At 39.3% G+C, this 18,345-nt stretch overlaps 1 protein-coding gene across 2 annotated transcripts in view; it reads left to right on the top strand.

Annotated features, from left to right (window-relative positions):
* Positions 1 to 18,249, top strand: part of LOC115794669 (complement C4-B-like) — a 28,062-nt gene extending 9,813 nt beyond the window's left edge. Inside the window, exons 25-41 of one of the 2 annotated variants that reach the window (XM_030750287.1) lie at positions 3,287 to 3,368; positions 3,520 to 3,715; positions 3,816 to 3,911; positions 10,489 to 10,651; positions 10,822 to 11,003; positions 11,136 to 11,294; positions 11,380 to 11,439; positions 11,512 to 11,602; positions 11,679 to 11,853; positions 11,985 to 12,069; positions 13,583 to 13,657; positions 13,728 to 13,830; positions 13,924 to 14,013; positions 16,580 to 16,678; positions 16,780 to 16,863; positions 16,983 to 17,115; positions 17,194 to 18,248. In XM_030750287.1, coding sequence (XP_030606147.1) covers positions 3,287 to 3,368; positions 3,520 to 3,715; positions 3,816 to 3,911; positions 10,489 to 10,651; positions 10,822 to 11,003; positions 11,136 to 11,294; positions 11,380 to 11,439; positions 11,512 to 11,602; positions 11,679 to 11,853; positions 11,985 to 12,069; positions 13,583 to 13,657; positions 13,728 to 13,830; positions 13,924 to 14,013; positions 16,580 to 16,678; positions 16,780 to 16,863; positions 16,983 to 17,115; positions 17,194 to 17,332 — 2,012 coding nt within the window. In that variant the 3' untranslated portion in view covers positions 17,333 to 18,248. Of the gene's footprint in view, positions 1 to 3,286; positions 3,369 to 3,519; positions 3,716 to 3,815; positions 3,912 to 10,488; positions 10,652 to 10,821; positions 11,004 to 11,135; positions 11,295 to 11,379; positions 11,440 to 11,511; positions 11,603 to 11,678; positions 11,854 to 11,984; positions 12,070 to 13,582; positions 13,658 to 13,727; positions 13,831 to 13,923; positions 14,014 to 16,579; positions 16,679 to 16,779; positions 16,864 to 16,982; positions 17,116 to 17,193 lie in introns of both variants that reach the window. The other variant, XM_030750288.1, reaches the window with a different exon arrangement.
* The last annotated feature ends 96 nt before the right edge of the window (positions 18,250 to 18,345 follow it).

Here is an 18,345-nt window from a genome sequence, read left to right as displayed (position 1 = left end):
TTTGGAATGAATGAGTTGGCCCATCATTAGGGTGAGACCAGTGAAGTGGTTAAACAACTACTTGGTGGCAGGGCCCCTGGGGTGGATGAGATTTGCCCTGAGGTCCTGAAGGCTCTGGATGATATTGACCTGTCTTGGTTGACATGCCTCTGCAACATCATGTGGAGATCTGGGACGGTGCCACTGGTTTGGCAGACCAGGGTAGTGATCCCTATCTTTAAGAAGGGAGACCGGAGGGTGTGCGTCAACTTCTGGGGGAATCACACTCCTTAGCCTCCCCGGAAAGGTCTATGCCAGGGTGCTGGAAAGAAAGGTCTGGTCGGTCAGTAGAGCCTCAGATCCAAGAGGAACAATGCAGTTTTCGTCCTGGACGTGGAACCCTGGACCAGGTCTTTATCCTCTTGAGGGTGTTTGAGTGTGCGTGGGAGTTTGCCCAACCAGTCTACATGTGCTTTGTGGACTTGGAGAAGGCATTTGACCACGTCCAATACGGTATCCTGCGGGAAGTCCTGCAGGAGAATGGGGTAGACCAGGGGTCGGCAACCTGCGGCTCCGGAGCCGCATGCGGCTCATCCAGGCTTAACGTGCGGCTCTGTGCGGCTCTGTGCGGCTCGCGGAAGTAAATTATAAGTATCCGGTTGAGGTGCATTTTATTTTTCTCAGTTCGGTTTTTGTTGTAGTTTTAAATTGGAACATTAGTGTGATCTTGAAATATTAAAATAAAATCATTTTATTTAATTATTTTAGTTTCTCAATATATGTGTCACTCGCGGTAACCGCTTCTGGCTTCCGGTAGCGGCTATCGGCTTCCGCTAGTATTTGCGGCTTTTCCGTGTAAACCGGCTCTTTCCGGATTACGGGTTGCCGACCCCTGGGGTAGACCAAGGACACGCTGGACAGATTATACAGTGGGTACGGAAAGTATTCATATCCCTTTAAATTTTTCACTCTTTGTTTCATTGCAGCCATTTGCTAAAATCAAAAAAGTTCATTTTAATTCTCATTAATATACACTCAGCACCCCATCTTGACAGAAAAAAACAGAAATTTAGACATTCCAAGAAGTCTCATGGCTGTACTAGCTCAAAAGGGTGCTTCTTGTCAATATGTGCAAAGGGTCTGAATACTTATGACCATGTGATATTTCAGTTTTTCTTTTGTAGCCCTTTAACGCCAGGCGATCGCTGCTGAAGCGCCCGTTACTTGCCCTCAATAGCAGCGAACAGCTGATTGAGACCTGGCTTATCAGCGTGGAGTCAGCTGATCAAAGGAACGTTGATCAGCTGGCTTATTACCGTAACTCCGCAACCGTTTGTCCTATCGAAAAAATGCAAACGGTTCCTGAAAGCCCAGGAATTGCACGTCACAGCCATATAGGGGTATTATGGTATTTGTTGCCGGAAGTCCGCGAACGGTGGCACTTTTGAAGTATGTTGTGCCACGGGGGATGCATTCAGAGTAAAAGGGTTAATTAATTTGCAAAAATGTATACATTTCTGTTTTTTTCTGTCAAGATGGGGTGCTGAGTGTACATTACTGAGAAATAAAAATAACTTTTTTGATTTTAGCAAATGGCTGCAATGAAACAAAAATTTAAAGGGGTCTGAAAACTTTCTGTACCTTCTCTCTCAGCTGGCCTGGGAACGCCTTGGGGTCCCTCTGGATGAGCTGGTGGAGGTGGCTGAGGAAAGGGAAGCCTGGGATTCTCTCTTAGGCCCTGGATGAGTGGAAGGGAATGGATGGAGTTGGCTTTTTCATCCATCTGACTTGCGGTGGATAATGGGAACTCACTCATTTTTAATGGCCACATCATCCTCTTGTATAGTGTGAATTTGTGAACTTCATCATTATAAGATCAGAAGGGCAATGATTCATGATGACAGAACAGTCCTTTTTATATTTTATATGCTTTGTCAGACTACAGTTTATTATGTGTAAAAAAATAATGAGTGATCACAATCTATGGGACAATCTAATCAATCTAAGGGCAGCATGGTGGCACGGTGGTTAGCACTGCTGCCTCACAGTTAGAATACCATCTGGAAGGCCTGGGTTCGATTCCACCTTGGCCCAGTCCCCTCCCTCTCTCTCCCTGTGGAGTTTGCGTGGGTACTCCAGTTTCTTCCCACAGTCCAAAGACATGCACTTACTAAGGTTAGGTTAATTGGAAACTCTAAATTGCCTATAGGCATGAATGAGAACATGAATGTGAATGTTGTCTGTCTCTCTGTGTTGGCCCTGCGACAGGCTGGTGACCTATACAGGGTGTATCCTGCCTCTCGCCCTATGTCAGCTGGGATAGGCTCCAGCCCCCCATGTCCCTGAACAGGATAAGCGGAAGTGAATGGATGGATGGACAATCTAAGATTAGAAGGTTAACCCTATAAAAGCCAAATGTTTCTTCGCGGAGGCAGCGTACTTCAAATGTCCCGCTATTCACAGACTCCCGGCAACAATTATCTTAATAACCCAGTGCAATTTCTCAGATTTCAGAAACCATTTAAATTTTTCTGATAGGACAATTCAAAGTGCGTTTGATCGGCCGTCTCAACAGTGATACGCGCCGTGCTAACCAGCCGTTCACGGCTACTCCAAAATGCAGTTTGCACACAAGTGTACTCACAGAACAAGCTGTGTTAATATTGTTTGGTTTTAAAATTTAAATACACTCAAGCTAGTCACTACCTAAAATGACTTGCAGTTTAATTATTTTTTCTTTTGGCAAAGAACCCAAAGCTACACAGTACTTAAACATGCTTACAGTTAACACCCGTTAACCCCTTGTTGTAGTGCATCTGCCTCCAATTAAATGCTTTGAAATTACTTTTAATTGTAGAGGAATTACACCCTTAGGCCAAATTATAAAATGCTAAGGAAATTACATAACAAGACTTGTGATGTCATGGATGGATGGACTTGTGATGGGATACAAACAGCAATAATGTTCAATAAAATTACTTTACCTGAAATGAAGTCAATGCTGCATTCTGAGCCAGTGACTCAGAGGAAGAGGTCCCTCTTCTACACCCCCAAAATATTTATCAACAGGGTGATAAATATTTTGTCACATTTGGTCTTCTTACAATTTTTCTTTTCAGTTTTTCTCTTCTTGTACTTACTTTAAAATAACACAATATAAATAATATTGATCTGTGGCATTTACACTACTCTTTCATTTCATTGTTTATTTTTTATGTTACTGTTGTAGGATGTAAGGAATATTGCCCCTGTCACATGTAACTGAAAAAGTATTTTTAATTTATACCTTCTATGCACTTCTTGTCAGGTTATAGGAGGATTATAACACATCCTGACAAAAAAAGTGATGGATCTTATGGCATATTCTCTAAAGGGCCACCTAGTTACTGGTAGGTATCTGTTTAAGAATACCTTATTTATTTTTTTGAATGATAGTTATTTTCAATATCTCTCACAACAAACTTTCATTTCAACTCTGTGAGATTATTAAACAAATGTTCCATAGACTCCATTTATTTATTTTCATTCTCTTGGCCTCAGGATGACTGCCTATATAGTGAAAATATGTTCACTGGTGGCACAGCATCAGACAGCAGCTGTTGGACAGCAGGACCGGATTAATAAGGTTGTATCACAAGAAGAGATCATGAAACCAGTCACTTACCTGCTCAGAGTACAGAAGACTCATGATGGGTCATTCAGTGACCCAAATCCTGTGATACACGTGGGACTCCTGGTAACTTGTCTTGAAAGTTAAAACATGGACTTAGATTTTTATAGATGAAATTGATGTACAGCAATTTGAATGTACTACTGTTTCTCTGTGTTTAATGTAGAAAGGCAAAGACCAAGATGCATCCATGACTGCTTTCATAACTATTGCATTGTACCGGTCCCTTAAATTCCTCCAGCCTGTATTGCAAAATGATGTGGTGAGTTGATATTAAAAATTACTGTCTAGGCTAATTGTTATTGATGACAGTGTGACAATGCAAAGCATCTTTTCAAAAGCTAATTAAAATATCGAGTCACGTTGTCCCTATATTTGCGTGGGCTTTCTCCTGGGCTTCCGGTTTCCTCACAGAGCCCAAAGACATACACTTAATGGGGTTATGCTAAATGGTGATTCTAAATTGTCCATAGGTGTGAATGGTTATTTGTCTTTCTGTGTTAGCCCTGTGTTAAACTGACTGGCAGCCTGTCCAGAGTGTACCCCTGTCTCTATGACAGCTGGGATACCCCCCACGCGAAGAATAGACTGAAGAAAATGGGTGAATGGATCGAGATTCATGTTTCACTCAGAAAGAATCCTAATGACTTTGATGATCCATCAAATCAAAAATGTGCTTTATTTTAGTTTATGGCCAAATTCCAAAAAGTCTGGATCAGCAAAACACAGAAAGCACAGCATCATCAAATGTTAGACTGATTAAAGTAATTTATATAGTTATAGCTTTGAATGTAATATGTTAGTCAAAATGATAAAGGTCATGCTTTCTTGCATGACCTTTATCATTTTGATTGGGAAAGGATTGCTCTTTTTGATGATGTTGAATTAGCTTGGAGTTACTTTTGTGATAATTTCAGTCGAATCATTAATAAACATGCCCCCTTGCGCAAATTCAGAACTAAAGGCTGTGATAATCCATGGTTTACAACTGAATTAGCAGAAATTTTGCATGAGCGAAATCCTGCATGGGCCAGGGCTTGTAAATCAGGCCTGGAAACTGACTGGCTTTATTTTAAACAATTAAGAAATAAATTTACCTCTCGTCTCCAAAATAGAAAGGCTGAGTTTTACTTGTCCATGACTACTGAAAGTCTTAAAAGTCCAAAGAAATTTTGGAAAGCAATTAAATCTTTATCGCCTACCTCTAACTTAGTTAATCTTCCTTCCAGTATGCTGGTTGATGGAAACAGAGTAACTGACAGAATAGACATATTAAATTGTTTTAACAAACATTTTATTTCCTCTGGGTTCTTGTTCAACTCCAAAAACCCCTCTAAACAACATCTAGTGAAAATGCCTTTAATGACACTCCAACAGCCGACAGAACCACTGGTATTATTCAAATTTTTAATTTTACACCTTTTTCTACAACAGAGGTTGCTAAAGCTCTTAAAGACCTTGATCCTAATAAATCACCAGGACCAGATCATTTGGAGCCCTTGTTTTTAAAATTGGCATCTGAAATTGTAGCAGCTCCAGTGTGCTACATTTTTAATCTTACTTTATTGACCAATGTAATTCCAAAAGTTTGGAAATCTGCATTTGTTATCCCCCTTTTGGGGATCCAACTATTTTAAACAAGGTTCTTGAATTTCTTGTCAGTGAACAAGTAAAAGAATACCTCACCACTAATCGTATCCTATCGATTTCGCAGTCAGGATTTCGCAAAAAACATAGTACTACCACTGCAGCCTTGAAGGTTATAAATTATATAATTGAAGCCTTAGATAATAAACAATGTTGTCTTTCTCTTTTTATAGACTTTTCTAAGGCCTTTGATACATTGGATCATGATATTTTAATTGAACGTCTTGGAGCAGCAGGGTTTTCTGTACATGCATTTGGATGATTTGCAAATTATCTTAAAGACAGAAGCCAGGCTGTCTACTCAGAGGGTGTTTCTTCTGAGGTTCAGTTTGTCCAAAAGGGGGTGCCCCAAGGTTCAGTACTAGGCCCTTTGTTATTTACCTTTGTAAAAGAGGTGGTGGAAAATAATCCAAACTTGTGACCTCTGAAGGACTGTATAAGGCAACTGATTTAGATCCTCAATCTCCCCAGGTTGTCTGGCCAGAACAGATGAGAGAAGACGTCAGTTACACTCATGCCACTCTTTATTACCTTGGGATGAGGGTTATACTTATAATGAGGTTTATGGTTTCTACAAAAAAGAGAATAAATGACAACAATGCTACTTTCCCACCGCCGAGGTTCCGGAGCCAGAGCAAGTTCCTGTGCCGATCCCAATGAACCGGCGAAACGCTTAAGAACGGGCCCGCGTTCCCACCGCGTTTCTGTGAACTGCTCCTTTACGTATGAGTGTGGGCGGGTCCTCGTCTGGACACGGAAGCTGAAGCGCACAAACGTGGGAGAACACGCTCCCCTTTCTTGTGCTGCAAATACGTTTTACGGTCCAAACCAAACTACTGCAGCATCTGTGTGCAGCACAGAGGTAAACACAGACAGCGATTAGAGCAAGACGACAAGTACGCACTTTGTGTCCTTTTATCTGTGATATGAACTGATACAAAGCAGCAAGTTCAGCCTTAGAGCCCGACCTAATTCACAGCCGTGAAAATCGCTTCGCTTTTCTCATGTAATACACATGTAATATGGTAGAAAACTTGATGTTGAGATGGCAGAGTCACGCCCCTCTGCCGCTTTCGGCACGGGTTCCTGGTTTCAGACCAGCTAGTTTGCGGGGCCGGAATTGAACCCGTTTTTCGGCCGAGCACCAAGTGTTTCGGCGGTGGAAAACCCGCCTAACGGTACAATTCACGGCTCCGGCTCCGGAACCCTGTTGGTGGGAAAGAGGCTCAAGTGATCAAATAGATATATAACAAATATAATCTATCTAACAGCACAGATAAATATTCAAGTATCTACATTAAATAAACCAGAATGGTGTAAAGAGTTACTGAATGACACAGCTTATAAATAAATAGCGTACTAGAAAGAAACATTGATATCCGGTGAATTCTCGCCAAATACAGGAAATTCCAAGCATCCTTGAACGCACGGGCTAAGATGAAATTGCGGGAATTTCCAGAATTCCGATGGTCTTTAAATGCACACCAGTATTTTCGGCAACCGCAATGCAAAAACGCCAACTCAGATGCAACTAAGACTAATAAAGATTTCACAACGTTAGTTATCATAACAATAAGGAATATTACGGCAGCAACACTCAGAACTAAACAGAACAACTATAGAGAAGTGTATTTCAACAGTGAACTGGACGCTTGGTCGTAACTAGCCAAACGATCAAAGAGGCAAACTTACAGTCTCATGGACGCATAAACATTGAGGATACAAAACCCATGAGTGTCCCGACAAGATAGTCCTCCACTGAGGCAAAAAGAAGAACTATTCTAGCAACTACTTGAGGGTACTGGTCAGGCCCGGTTCTAGCACACTGGTGGGCAGACTGAAAATGTAGGTGGGCAAGTATATATATATATAATATGACACAAAATATTAGGCTATATTTGTTTGTTTTTTGGGAGTTGAATACAGCCCTAGTAGGCACAAATATATACATATACCCTCTCCATTTATCTGGGTTTGGGACATCACAAAAGTACACAGATTTGTGACCTTCTGTGGCTGGAATATACTTTTTTTTTTTTTTATTCTTTTTGTTTTCTTTTTTTTTATTATACAACAGTGCAACAGAAAGAGAACAGCAACTGCAAAAAATGCAAAATGTGAAAAACTACAGAATCGTTCTTCTGTTTTTTTTTTAGTATTTTCATACTTTGTCAGGTGCAAGATTCAATGCACAAAAGTGACTATTGTGTAATAAAAACTCAACAAAAGATACCATAAAGAAATATATTCAACAACCAACAGTTCACATGACAGAAGCACTACATGCTAAATGTGTAATAATTAGGACACACATGAACATCAACAGGGAGAAACAAAGAAAAATATGAACTCCCAAACTCAATAAATTCTACCATAAACTCCCAATAAACTCCAGTGTCAGTGCAGTAGATTAACAACACCTACATATGGTGTTTGACAAAAACAAACTCTTTGAAGGAGTCAAAGGTCAAATCCAGCTGCATCCTGATGTTCTCCACCACCCGAAGCTGCTTCTGTTTTGGAGCTAGCTTGGTTAGATGCTCGCTGATTAGACTTGCAGGGTCTTTGCAGCCTCTGTACACAACCTACAGAAGTGTCCGACCTCATGTCCGCATTTATGCTTGTGTAGTTGTGTGTTGTGTGTGTTAATTACCTTGTGGTCGTGTGCTGCGGTGCCAGCTCGGACTCTTTTTGGTCCTCGCTCTTTGTGTTCAGTTTTCTGGCTGCAAACATATTTGTCCCTGTTTTTCCACTTCCTTCATTTCCTCTCGTCCATTCCGACAGCAGTCTCCCTCCAGGACATTTGCTGACATTTGTGAGTCCTTATACTGATGCTTTGATTATTATTCCTGATTGTTATTCTCTCACTGATAAAGTAGACGGAAACGCACAAGAACTGAACAGGTTCATCACAGCGTTGCGGCAGCGTGGACCCGCTCTGAACCCGGTCGATTCAGAGCGACTCTGCCGCTTTCTCGTGCACACGCACGCACACAGCTGCCCGACGGCGCTCCCAGCTTAAACTCGGAGAGCGGAAAAATGATCAATCCACAATAATTTCAGTTAGTTTTAGTTAGTTTTTTAAACTCACAATACAGTTTTAGTTAGTTATCGTTTTTTCCTTTTAATTGTAGCCTTTATTTATTTCAGTTAACGACAATGTTTTTTCAATTTCAGTTTTCGTTATTTCGTTCGTTTTCGTTAACTATAATAACCGTGGTGTGGGCACAGTGCTATTCAGGTCCGCAACGGTAGGACCTGGCGCTGAAACGGCCAGAGGAAGGACCTGCTTTGGGTCTGGGGATGTGGCTAGAGTAGGACTAGCACCAGGGGTACTTGTGTTATTACATGCAGAGAAACTAGTCAGCAGATTGTCTGCTGATCGGACAGAGGAGGAGACGGAGCAGGTAACCCGCTCAGGGGGAGATATTTCAGCACGGGCAGCAGCGGGACGGGAGCTGTTGGGGATACCCCAGTGCTAGATTTACTGATAGACCCGATACATGCTCATGGTAAAAAGAAGTAAAAATATTAACATGGAAATTAGAGTGTGACCCAGATTAAGGAAAAGCACGAAACGGGGGGGTGCAGCCCTGAATCAGGCCTCTTTCCCACCAACAGGGTTCCGGAGCCCGTGCCGTAATTTGAACCATGAGGCGGGTTTTCCACCGCCGAAACACTCGGTGCTCGGCTGAAAAACGGGTTCAGTCCCGGCCCCGCAAACTAGCTGGTCTCGAACCACAAAAGCGTATCGAAAGCGTGTGAGAAAGTCAAAGTGTGGAAAATAAAAACTATTGTAGGCGTAGCTTGATGGGAGTACCATTCGCTGCCCGCAGGCGGTATGGGAGATTTTGAGTGGGTACTGGTCCAACTGAAAGAGAGCGAACTGTGAGCTCTCTTTCGAAGTCCCGTTCCGTCGTCGTCGGAAACTATTATGGGATGGGCTACGAGAAAACAACTATTATGGGATGGTGATGCGTTCAATAAGTACGAAAATGAGAAAATCAGGAAAACCTTGTTAACAACCTTGTATATAAATAATGTTGGAATGAATATCTCAAATGCAGCCATTCATTTTTATGCTGATGACACAGTCATATATTGCTTTGCACCTACGTCTGCAGAAGTGTTTTTTCTGTAGAATGCATTTAATAGAGTACAAGAACAGCTTTGCCAACTGCAGCTTGTTCTAAATGCTGATAAAACAAAACTTATGTCCTTCACTAACTCTAAATCAGCGAGTCAGTCTGTCATTGTCACCATAATGGTCAACAAATTGAACTTGTATCTATTTTTAAATATTTGGGGTTCTTGATTGATGACCACTTGTCTTTTAAGGCACACATTCAGTATACTGTAAAGAAACTGAACGTTTTACTAGGATTTTATTTTAGAAATAAGTTTTGCTTTTCTTATAGGGTGAAAAAGAAATTAGTGGAGTCAACTTTTTTTCCGGTTATTGATTACGGTGATGTGTTATACATGAATGCCTCTGCTCAGTGCCTCCACGTGTTGGATAGTGTGCATCATGGTGCTCTGAGGTTTATTACAAACTGTGGAGCTCTAACTCATCATTGTGTCTTATACAGTAGAGTAAATTGGCCATCTTTATATGTGCGCCGCCTCAGCCACTGGTACGAGTTGATTTATAAGGCTGTTCTTCAAATGACTCCACCTTATTTATTATCCCTTTTAATCCTGAATAATAGGGCCTATAGTCTCTGTTCCCAGGACTTTTATCATTTTACTGTTCCCAATGTCAGAACAGAAATGGGGAAGAAAGCTTTTAGATTTTCTGCTCCAAGTACATGGAACTTAAGAGCTTAAGCTCCACAGTCTGGTATCACTGAATGTATTCAAATCAATGATAAATTCCATTACAAACAGGCTCCAGGAGTGCAAATGTTTGATTAGTCTTGCAGACTCTTTTAACTAATTTTGAAAATTAAATTATTTGTTTGTTTTTTTTCTTTGTGTATATTTATGTAATTTTGTGTTGAAACTTTATGTGCTGCCCTTCTTGGCCAGGTCTCTCTTGCAAAAGAGATCTTGGTTAAATTAAACACACCTGGTTAAATTAAGGTTATAATAATAATAATAATAATAATAATAATAATAATAATAATAATTTGCATTGGCATTGCTAATAGGTATGAAAATATTCACTGACTCTTTGTGCTCCTCTCTACTAGGAAGCAAGCATTTTGAGATCAACATCATATCTCCTGTCACACATAGAGGAGCTTCAGCATCCCTATGCTGTTGCCATTACAGCCTATTGCCTCTCAGTGTCCCAGCCAAATACAACAGATCATTCACAAACATGGGCAAAACTTGAAGCAATGGCCATTAAAGGCATGTACAATTCAAATACATGAGGTTGATCTGTGTAGAATCCTCCACTACTATTTTTAATTTTACTTATATTTCTTGGTATTGTTATTAATGAAGAAATATAATATCTAATCACTACAATACTCTTTGCTGTAATTTTATTTATTTGTTTATTTCTATTATTTTATCAGGGAACGATGACTGTTATTTTTGGCCAGTTGATGCCAGCCAAGCGGTTGATGCTATCACAGTAGAGACGACAGCCTATGCTCTCCTCACTGCAGTGGAACTTGGGCATATGAAGTGGGCAGATAAAATAGCCTGCTGGTTAAACTCCCAGGAAAACTATAATGGAGGCTACAAGTCAACACAGGTGATTAGGATAGAGCCTAAGAGTCCATCTTTGGATGGAGCTCCTGATTCCCCTGTGGTCTGACATCATATATTCACCATCAGAGCAGAGATATTATTATATATTATGTTAATAAAGTCTTAACATTCTCAGGATACTGTTGTAGCCCTGGAAGCCCTCTCGGAGTATGAGCTAAAAAGGCCTGCGAGTCCTGAAACAGAGATGAATGCAGAGTTCACATCCCCAGGAAGGAATGAAAGGGTAACACTTCAACTGGAAAATAAAAAGGAAAGAGTGGAAACTGACCTGAAGGTATCACAAAGCAATGTACTCAAGAGTTATCTCTATGATATTAAATCTTATTCTGATTTTTATTATCTTGTGTCTGTTGTCCTAGAAATTGACAGGGAACAGTGTCAATGTGCAGCTGTCTGGAAAAGGAGAAATCAAATTTAAAGTAAGTTGAATTCACTTCTTTTTTTGTATGTTATGAATCTGATTTATGATTCACTGGAAATCTCCCTTGCAGATTGTTAAGGCTTACCATTTACTGGAACCCAAGGATGATTGTGACCAGCTGTCTATCAGTGTCAGAGTGGAGGGGAAAGTGAAGTACACTGGTGAGCTTTGGTAACTGCTAACAAATCACAGCTACTGATAAAAGCTCCACACTCACTTAAATCTCTGTCTATCCAGCTAAGATAATAGAAAATTATGAATACTATGACTACGACACCGATGAGGACAAACAGGATCAAGAAGAGGTGCCACGATCAGCTATTGGTGGGTCTGACGCTCACACCAGAAACAGGAGAGATCTTGATAACAACCCAAGTTCAAATGAGGCTGTTACCTACACTGTCTGTGTCAGGTTAGTTACACAAGATCCACATCTCATTTACTTTTTATGAATATACACAAGAGAAAGAACTCTGCAATTAAACAACCTCAATAGCTGATCAATGTCTTTCTCAACTTGTCATTTTCTTTACATGGTTATAGGCAGAATCGCAATCTTACAGGAATGGCCATTGCTGACATCACATTACTGAGTGGGTTTAAGGTTGAAACTAAAACTCTGGACTCGGTTAGTGGGACTCTCTTTTTACTCTTCATCATTGGCTCTCTCAGTACAAAGTGGGAGGAGCTGTTTCAGTCATCTGTGGTTCTTGAGGTCACATCTGGATGTTGATATCAAATGAAAAGCAGATATTAAAATAAGGAGCTGTTATTTTAAACTCACATAAGACCTGCAGTGACAGGATGCTCAAAGTCCAATATTAGAGATCGCGAAAGTTCAAATAGGTAATGTCATATTTTGCAGGCGTGATGATGCAAAAGTAGACTATACAGGGAGACAAATGTAAACAAAAAGCACAAGAGATAAAAGGCTATCAAATTTTTAAAAAAGGAAGTGAAAACTGTAACTATTCGGGGAATGCAGTTATGTGTATGAATTAAACATAGGATAATGGCCCAATAATATGAAGCAGGGGACACTGAGGGAACAGAATGAAAGCAAAAGACAAACTACATACAGAATCCCAAACCAAAGAATACTAATTTACAAAAGAAAAAAGGAGCCAAAATTCAAACATAAACCATTCTCAAAAGGAATCATGAACTCACAAAACTCAAAACCCTGGGTCCAAGACCAAGGAACCATGACAGGTAAAGTGAAAAAAGAGAAAAACATGACAATTTGGTCACTGGATACAAGGTACAAGCCTGTGACATTAAAGGTGAGAAGTGCATCTTAGGCCTACTACCAAGCAGTCATCAGAGAGACAGGACACAAAGCAATTTCAGCATATCTTTTTAACTTATCTGGCTTCACTTGATCTAATTTATCAGGTAGAAAAGTCAAGGCAAGGTTTCCCATTCTAGCTACGAGCATGTTCAGAGGCAGTGTTTGCTTCATGTGACATATTTCTTGTATCATATTTTATAGTACAACTACCACTTCATTAACAAATCTGTAACATCTGACTATGTTTATAATTCTGTCTTCCAGTAAATTAACGTGTTATTTTAATATATTCTTCCTGCATGTAGAAACATTTTAGCCTGATCTTTTCAGCTGCAATCCTAGGAGCATTTTGACACAGGCAGTATAAAAATAGACTTCAAAACTGCAAGGACACTTATTTTCAAACTGATGATCAACAAGTACAACGTTTTAGTTTTGCATGAAATGGTTTAAAATGCAGAAAAAAAAAGAAGCAAGAAATGGAGTTTCGTCCAATAAGAATCTAGATTTCTCGCTGATGCTTGTAAATGAGGAAAACTTCATAAAACATGAGACCCACATATTATCTATGCTGAGGGCCACAGGATCTCACAAGGAGGAATAAATGGTGCTGTTTTTCAGATTTTGTTGCCTTCTCATATGAACCTGTACAGTCGTAACATTTGTAGAGAGAATGGCATGATTCTGTGTTTAGGCACTCCAATAATATATAAACATACAAAGCATTTGAAATTGGAATAGAGAATCACAGCTGCTCCCACTGGTGTCAAAGCATAAATAAGAGAAATAAACATCATAAACATATTTTCTTTTGCTAAAATGTAGAATGAGTTCATCCTTGTCTTCTCAGCTAAAAGAGTCACCTGAACAGTATATTGCCCATTATGAAGAGTCTTTTGGAAGAGTGCTGATCTACTTCAGTAAGGTACTGCTAAATTCAAGTTATATACAGTAATTGTACATGCTCGATATTAAAATAATCTTTTGCTCTCCAGCTTTTTGAACCTGAGGAATGTATTAGTTTTGAAGCTACACAACAGGTACCAGTTGGTCTTCTACAGCCTGCTCCAGCTTCATTCTATGATTATTATGAACCAAGTAAGATTTTAATTTCACATTTTCTATTACATATTTGTTAGGATGGGAGGGATCTTTTTTTATTTAACATGACTGTTTGTGCTTTTCTTGCAGACAGAAAGTGTACTGTGTTCTATTCTGCACCGCAAAGAAGCAAGATGGTCTCAAAATTGTGTTCTGAGGATGTGTGCCAATGTGCAGAAAGTAGGAAACTGCTCCATCTTCATTAACACCTCTGCCTACATTGAAACAACTGGGCAACAATAAAAACAAATGAGCAAACAGACAGACAAGTAAACAATTACATTCACTTAACATGTGATAGGAACAGCTCAGCTAACCAAATCATTATTTTAATTATCAACTCTGAAGGGAAAAAAAAGCAGGAAATAAATACAGGGTCACTGCTGTGCTATATCTGGGGTATTTGTAATGCAGAACTCAAAATTAGATGGCACAGATTTTCTTTATCTTTTCTGCCACAAGCCACTAGATCATATTTGTGATTAGTTTATGCACACTCTGATCATACTCCTTTTTCACCCAAATTGATGTGAAAAAGAAAATGTTCACAGAACTCTATGCAGATGTCTGAAAACCCTTGCTCCTTCCATGGGTACACTATATTGCCAAAAGTATTCACTCACCCATCCAAATCACTGAATTCAAGTGTAAAAATCACTTCCATGGCCACAAGTATATAAAATCAAGGCCTTCTCATCTAACATCAGAGTCTGACCTCACAAATGTGCTTCTGGAAGAATGGTCAAAAATTCCCAATAAAGCACTCCTAAAACTCATGGAAAGACTTCCCAGAAGAATTGAAAATTTTAAAGCTGCAAAAGGTGGGCTCACATTATATTAAACCCTATGGATTAAGAATGGGACATCACTCAAGTTTATATGCATGTGAAGGCAGATGAGCGAATACTTTTGGAAGTATGGTGATCCCTCCCCTATTGCTGGGGTTACATTCCAGAGACCCCTGCGATAGGTGAAAATCTGCAAAGTAGCGGTGTTATTATGTTATTTTAATTTTTTTATTATTTATATATATTTTAAGGCTTTATAAACCCCTCCCACACTCAAATAAACCTTTCCCACTCTCTTACTATGACTTGAATGATGAAGATGATGAATTAGGTAGCTGTGTAGTACTGATGGCGATGAAGGCGATGATAATGAGATGATGATGAAGTGGTGCCCTCTGAAGGCACCACTTCATCAGGCGGTGCAGTACCTTTGCTGTCAGCCTTAACTTCTATTTCCACTAAATGTGTAGGCACAACTGATCTCTTCCTCTGAGCGATGAACACAGTTATGAGGAGTTTTATAAATACCTATATACCACAAAATCCTGCAATATAGTGAAAACTCGGCAATACAGAATTAGATTTTTTTTTTTTTAAAAAACCTGCGATACAGTCAAGCTGCAATAAGTGAACCTCGATACAGCGAGGGACAGCCAGAAGATGCTAATCAACTGCTTTGATTAACTTGTCATGACCAAGTGTGACCACATCTAGTAGCCCTTTGAGACCTATAATAGACCAAGTCTGCCAGAGCATATCGTTACATTTTTGCATACTGTAGTACCATCGTGTGGAATATTACAACTCACTATACATCAATAGAACCTTCAGAACCCTAATTATAATAATATGTATGAAGATAATCCATAGTAACTACACAAGGAAGCTAAAGAGTGCACTAATCCACAGAGAAATTGAAAACCATTTTCTGTATCTACATATTACGCTAGATACAGAAATGCCATAGCTGTACATGCTAATGCACACGATAAAGCGCATGGAGTACGTGTTGTTAGCGCATTCTACATGATTTTTGCGAACCTGTTAGAGGAAGGATACATGCTCTGGGACACGTTGAATGCATCATATGGAAGTGTAAATCCTCTGGTTTTATATGCAAAAAGACTTATTGCTCTATCATATGTGGTTTCAATTTTACTGGCATTTAAAAGCAGTCGGCAGTCGAGATCGCTGGTGATCCGGCAGGTCACGTGGATTTGTAAAGCAGATGTTCTGGCAGTTTCCTGAGCTGTAGCATTCAAGTATGTTTTAACGCAAAGCCACAGACCTTCCTGGGGATGAATGTCCAAGCAAATTCATCCCAAAGTCAGACCATGCAGCACTCAAAGAAACTGCACAAAACCAAAAATGTGAGGCCACCTGTCCAACACCTAAAGCTTGGCTGGGCTGAAACTGGGTCATGTAACAGTACACTGATCCAAAGCACAGCAGCAAATCTACAATAGAATTGCTGAAAAAGAAAGAATGAAGGTGTTGCAGTGGCCCAGTCAAAGTGCAAACCTCAAAATAAGCGACTGAATGAATGTGTGTGAAGAGGTGAATGAGGCTTATAGTAAGAAAGTGCTTTGAGGGCTCAAATAGAGTGGAAAGTACTCTACAAGTACCAGTCCATTTTATGGGGTGTACTTTATTTTTCACATGGCTATATATAGTTTTTAACTCAGCCTAATTCATAATATAGTTCTGCTTTAATCTCCTTCTGTTGTCTGAGAGTGAGAAATTACAATTTAAACCCAAACTGAACAATGCGTGATATTACTTAAAAATCACCCAGCTGTGTATTCAGTTATATTCTCATTTGAAATGAACAATTTTAGAAAGTGTTTGACACTAATTGGTTTAATGTGTGCCTATACTGACGGGTACTTGTGAATGAAAGTATTTCACCTTGGTGTGAAAAATTCAAACTGACTTATGTTTATTGATCTTTTTTGTAGGACCCTGTCATTCACTGCAAGATACATTCAGTCAAAAAGTAAAAATTAGGAAGATTAACCGTGTACTACATGCTTGCTTCTTCCCTGTCGTAGATTATGGTCAGTACTGTAAACAAGACATTTATGTCAAAAGCATCAAGCAGTAACTATTTGCTATTATTATTCTTATGTGTTAATCAATGCATTTTTTTGTATTCCAGCATACATTGTTGAGGTCTCCAGTGTTTCTGTTAAGAGTAACTTTGAGCTGTACAAAACGAACATAACTGACGTTCTCAAATCACGTAAGTGAACTAACCACGAGCCTCAGCAGGTTCTGTAACACTGACCTTTATATTGTTGTTTTCTGTTATGTTTACTTGAAGACTTTCTTTCAGTGTAATGATTATAATCCTTCTACTAGATAACGATGACTCAGTGAGGGAGAATCCTGTCCGAGTGTTTGCTAAGAGGGTTCACTGCAAAGGAAAGTTGGACGTGGGGAAACACTACCTCATCATGGGCAAAGATGGCACCACAAAAGATTCAAATGGAATGTAAGTATATCAGTGATATTAAGAAAAGTATCATTTTTCACAGAATGATTCTCTGTTCACTGCTTCCTCCTTTTATAGGATGCAGTATCTGCTGGAATCAAACACCTGGGTTGAAAAAAAGCCTTCAGAAGAATGCAGAAAAACCACCAACAAGCCTCCTTGTAGGGAGTTTAATCAGTTTGTAGATGAGTACAAGGTGGACGGCTGCACAGTGTAAAACAGACTATTTGCATTTCCACTTTAGTGGAATGATTTCCCATCAGATGCAGTTAGCATTGGAGTTTAAAGCTGTTGCTTTGCTTTTACTATTTGTCTTATTTTTCTATCACATCACAGTACACAACTATACATTTATGCTATCAATAGGGCCAAAAATGTATGTTTGAACTTCATTATTTGTTTTATAATAGTGTGTTCCAGTGTGGTTTGATTCAACTTTCCTGTGAAATATATTTTTTATGTTTTTTTTTTTTTTCCACGTTTACTGCAGCAAAGCATATGAGAAGGGTCTCTCTACTCAAAGAGAGTTACCCCCTCCCTGTATAACATCTGCTGGCAGCTTTTTAAATATAATCAATCAATTCACCAGTGAATACACACATAAGGAACATGTGCAGCATGTGTTAAATAAGCGACTTTAGTAACTATCAGAGATTAAACATACTGTCTGACTTGCAAAAGAAAATAAATTTCTTTAAATATGAAGAACAATTGATTTTATTAATAGCAAAGTATTTTTAAACCATTTGATTAGTTTCAGAGGTACTCAGATGGGGAGAAAAAACAACACTAAAAAGAAACCTGATTTCTTGTAAATCACATGATTTGAAAGAACTCTGGCTCAAACTGACCAATGAGGAGATGGTTACACATTGTGAAACTGAAATAAACACTTTTCAGGCTACCAGCCAAGCAGAGATAAAAAATGGACTTTTAGATATTCAAACATTTATGGTCAGAATTGTTGGTCCGTTGTGATCTAATGCGCAACATTAAAATGTGTATTTTAGGTAAATCTGTATAGATTTACTATATTTTTATCAATGCTTTAAAGTGTACACACTCTAGAAATTACACATATGCTGTATGTTACACATCTGCACACATCAGGTCACATGCAGTATCTAGCAGTATTAAACTTTTATCATGTCATGTGTTGTGGTTGTGTGACTGTTTGCACACGCAGTTTCACTCTAAGGAGCAACAGGTTTTTTCAGCTGGAGGAGAAAA

Source organism: Archocentrus centrarchus, chromosome 16, assembly GCF_007364275.1.
Source record: "Archocentrus centrarchus isolate MPI-CPG fArcCen1 chromosome 16, fArcCen1, whole genome shotgun sequence".
Taxonomy (NCBI): domain Eukaryota; kingdom Metazoa; phylum Chordata; class Actinopteri; order Cichliformes; family Cichlidae; genus Archocentrus; species Archocentrus centrarchus.
The sequence above is the reverse complement of the archived record's forward strand: the minus strand, read 5'-3'. Positions and strand labels throughout refer to the sequence as shown.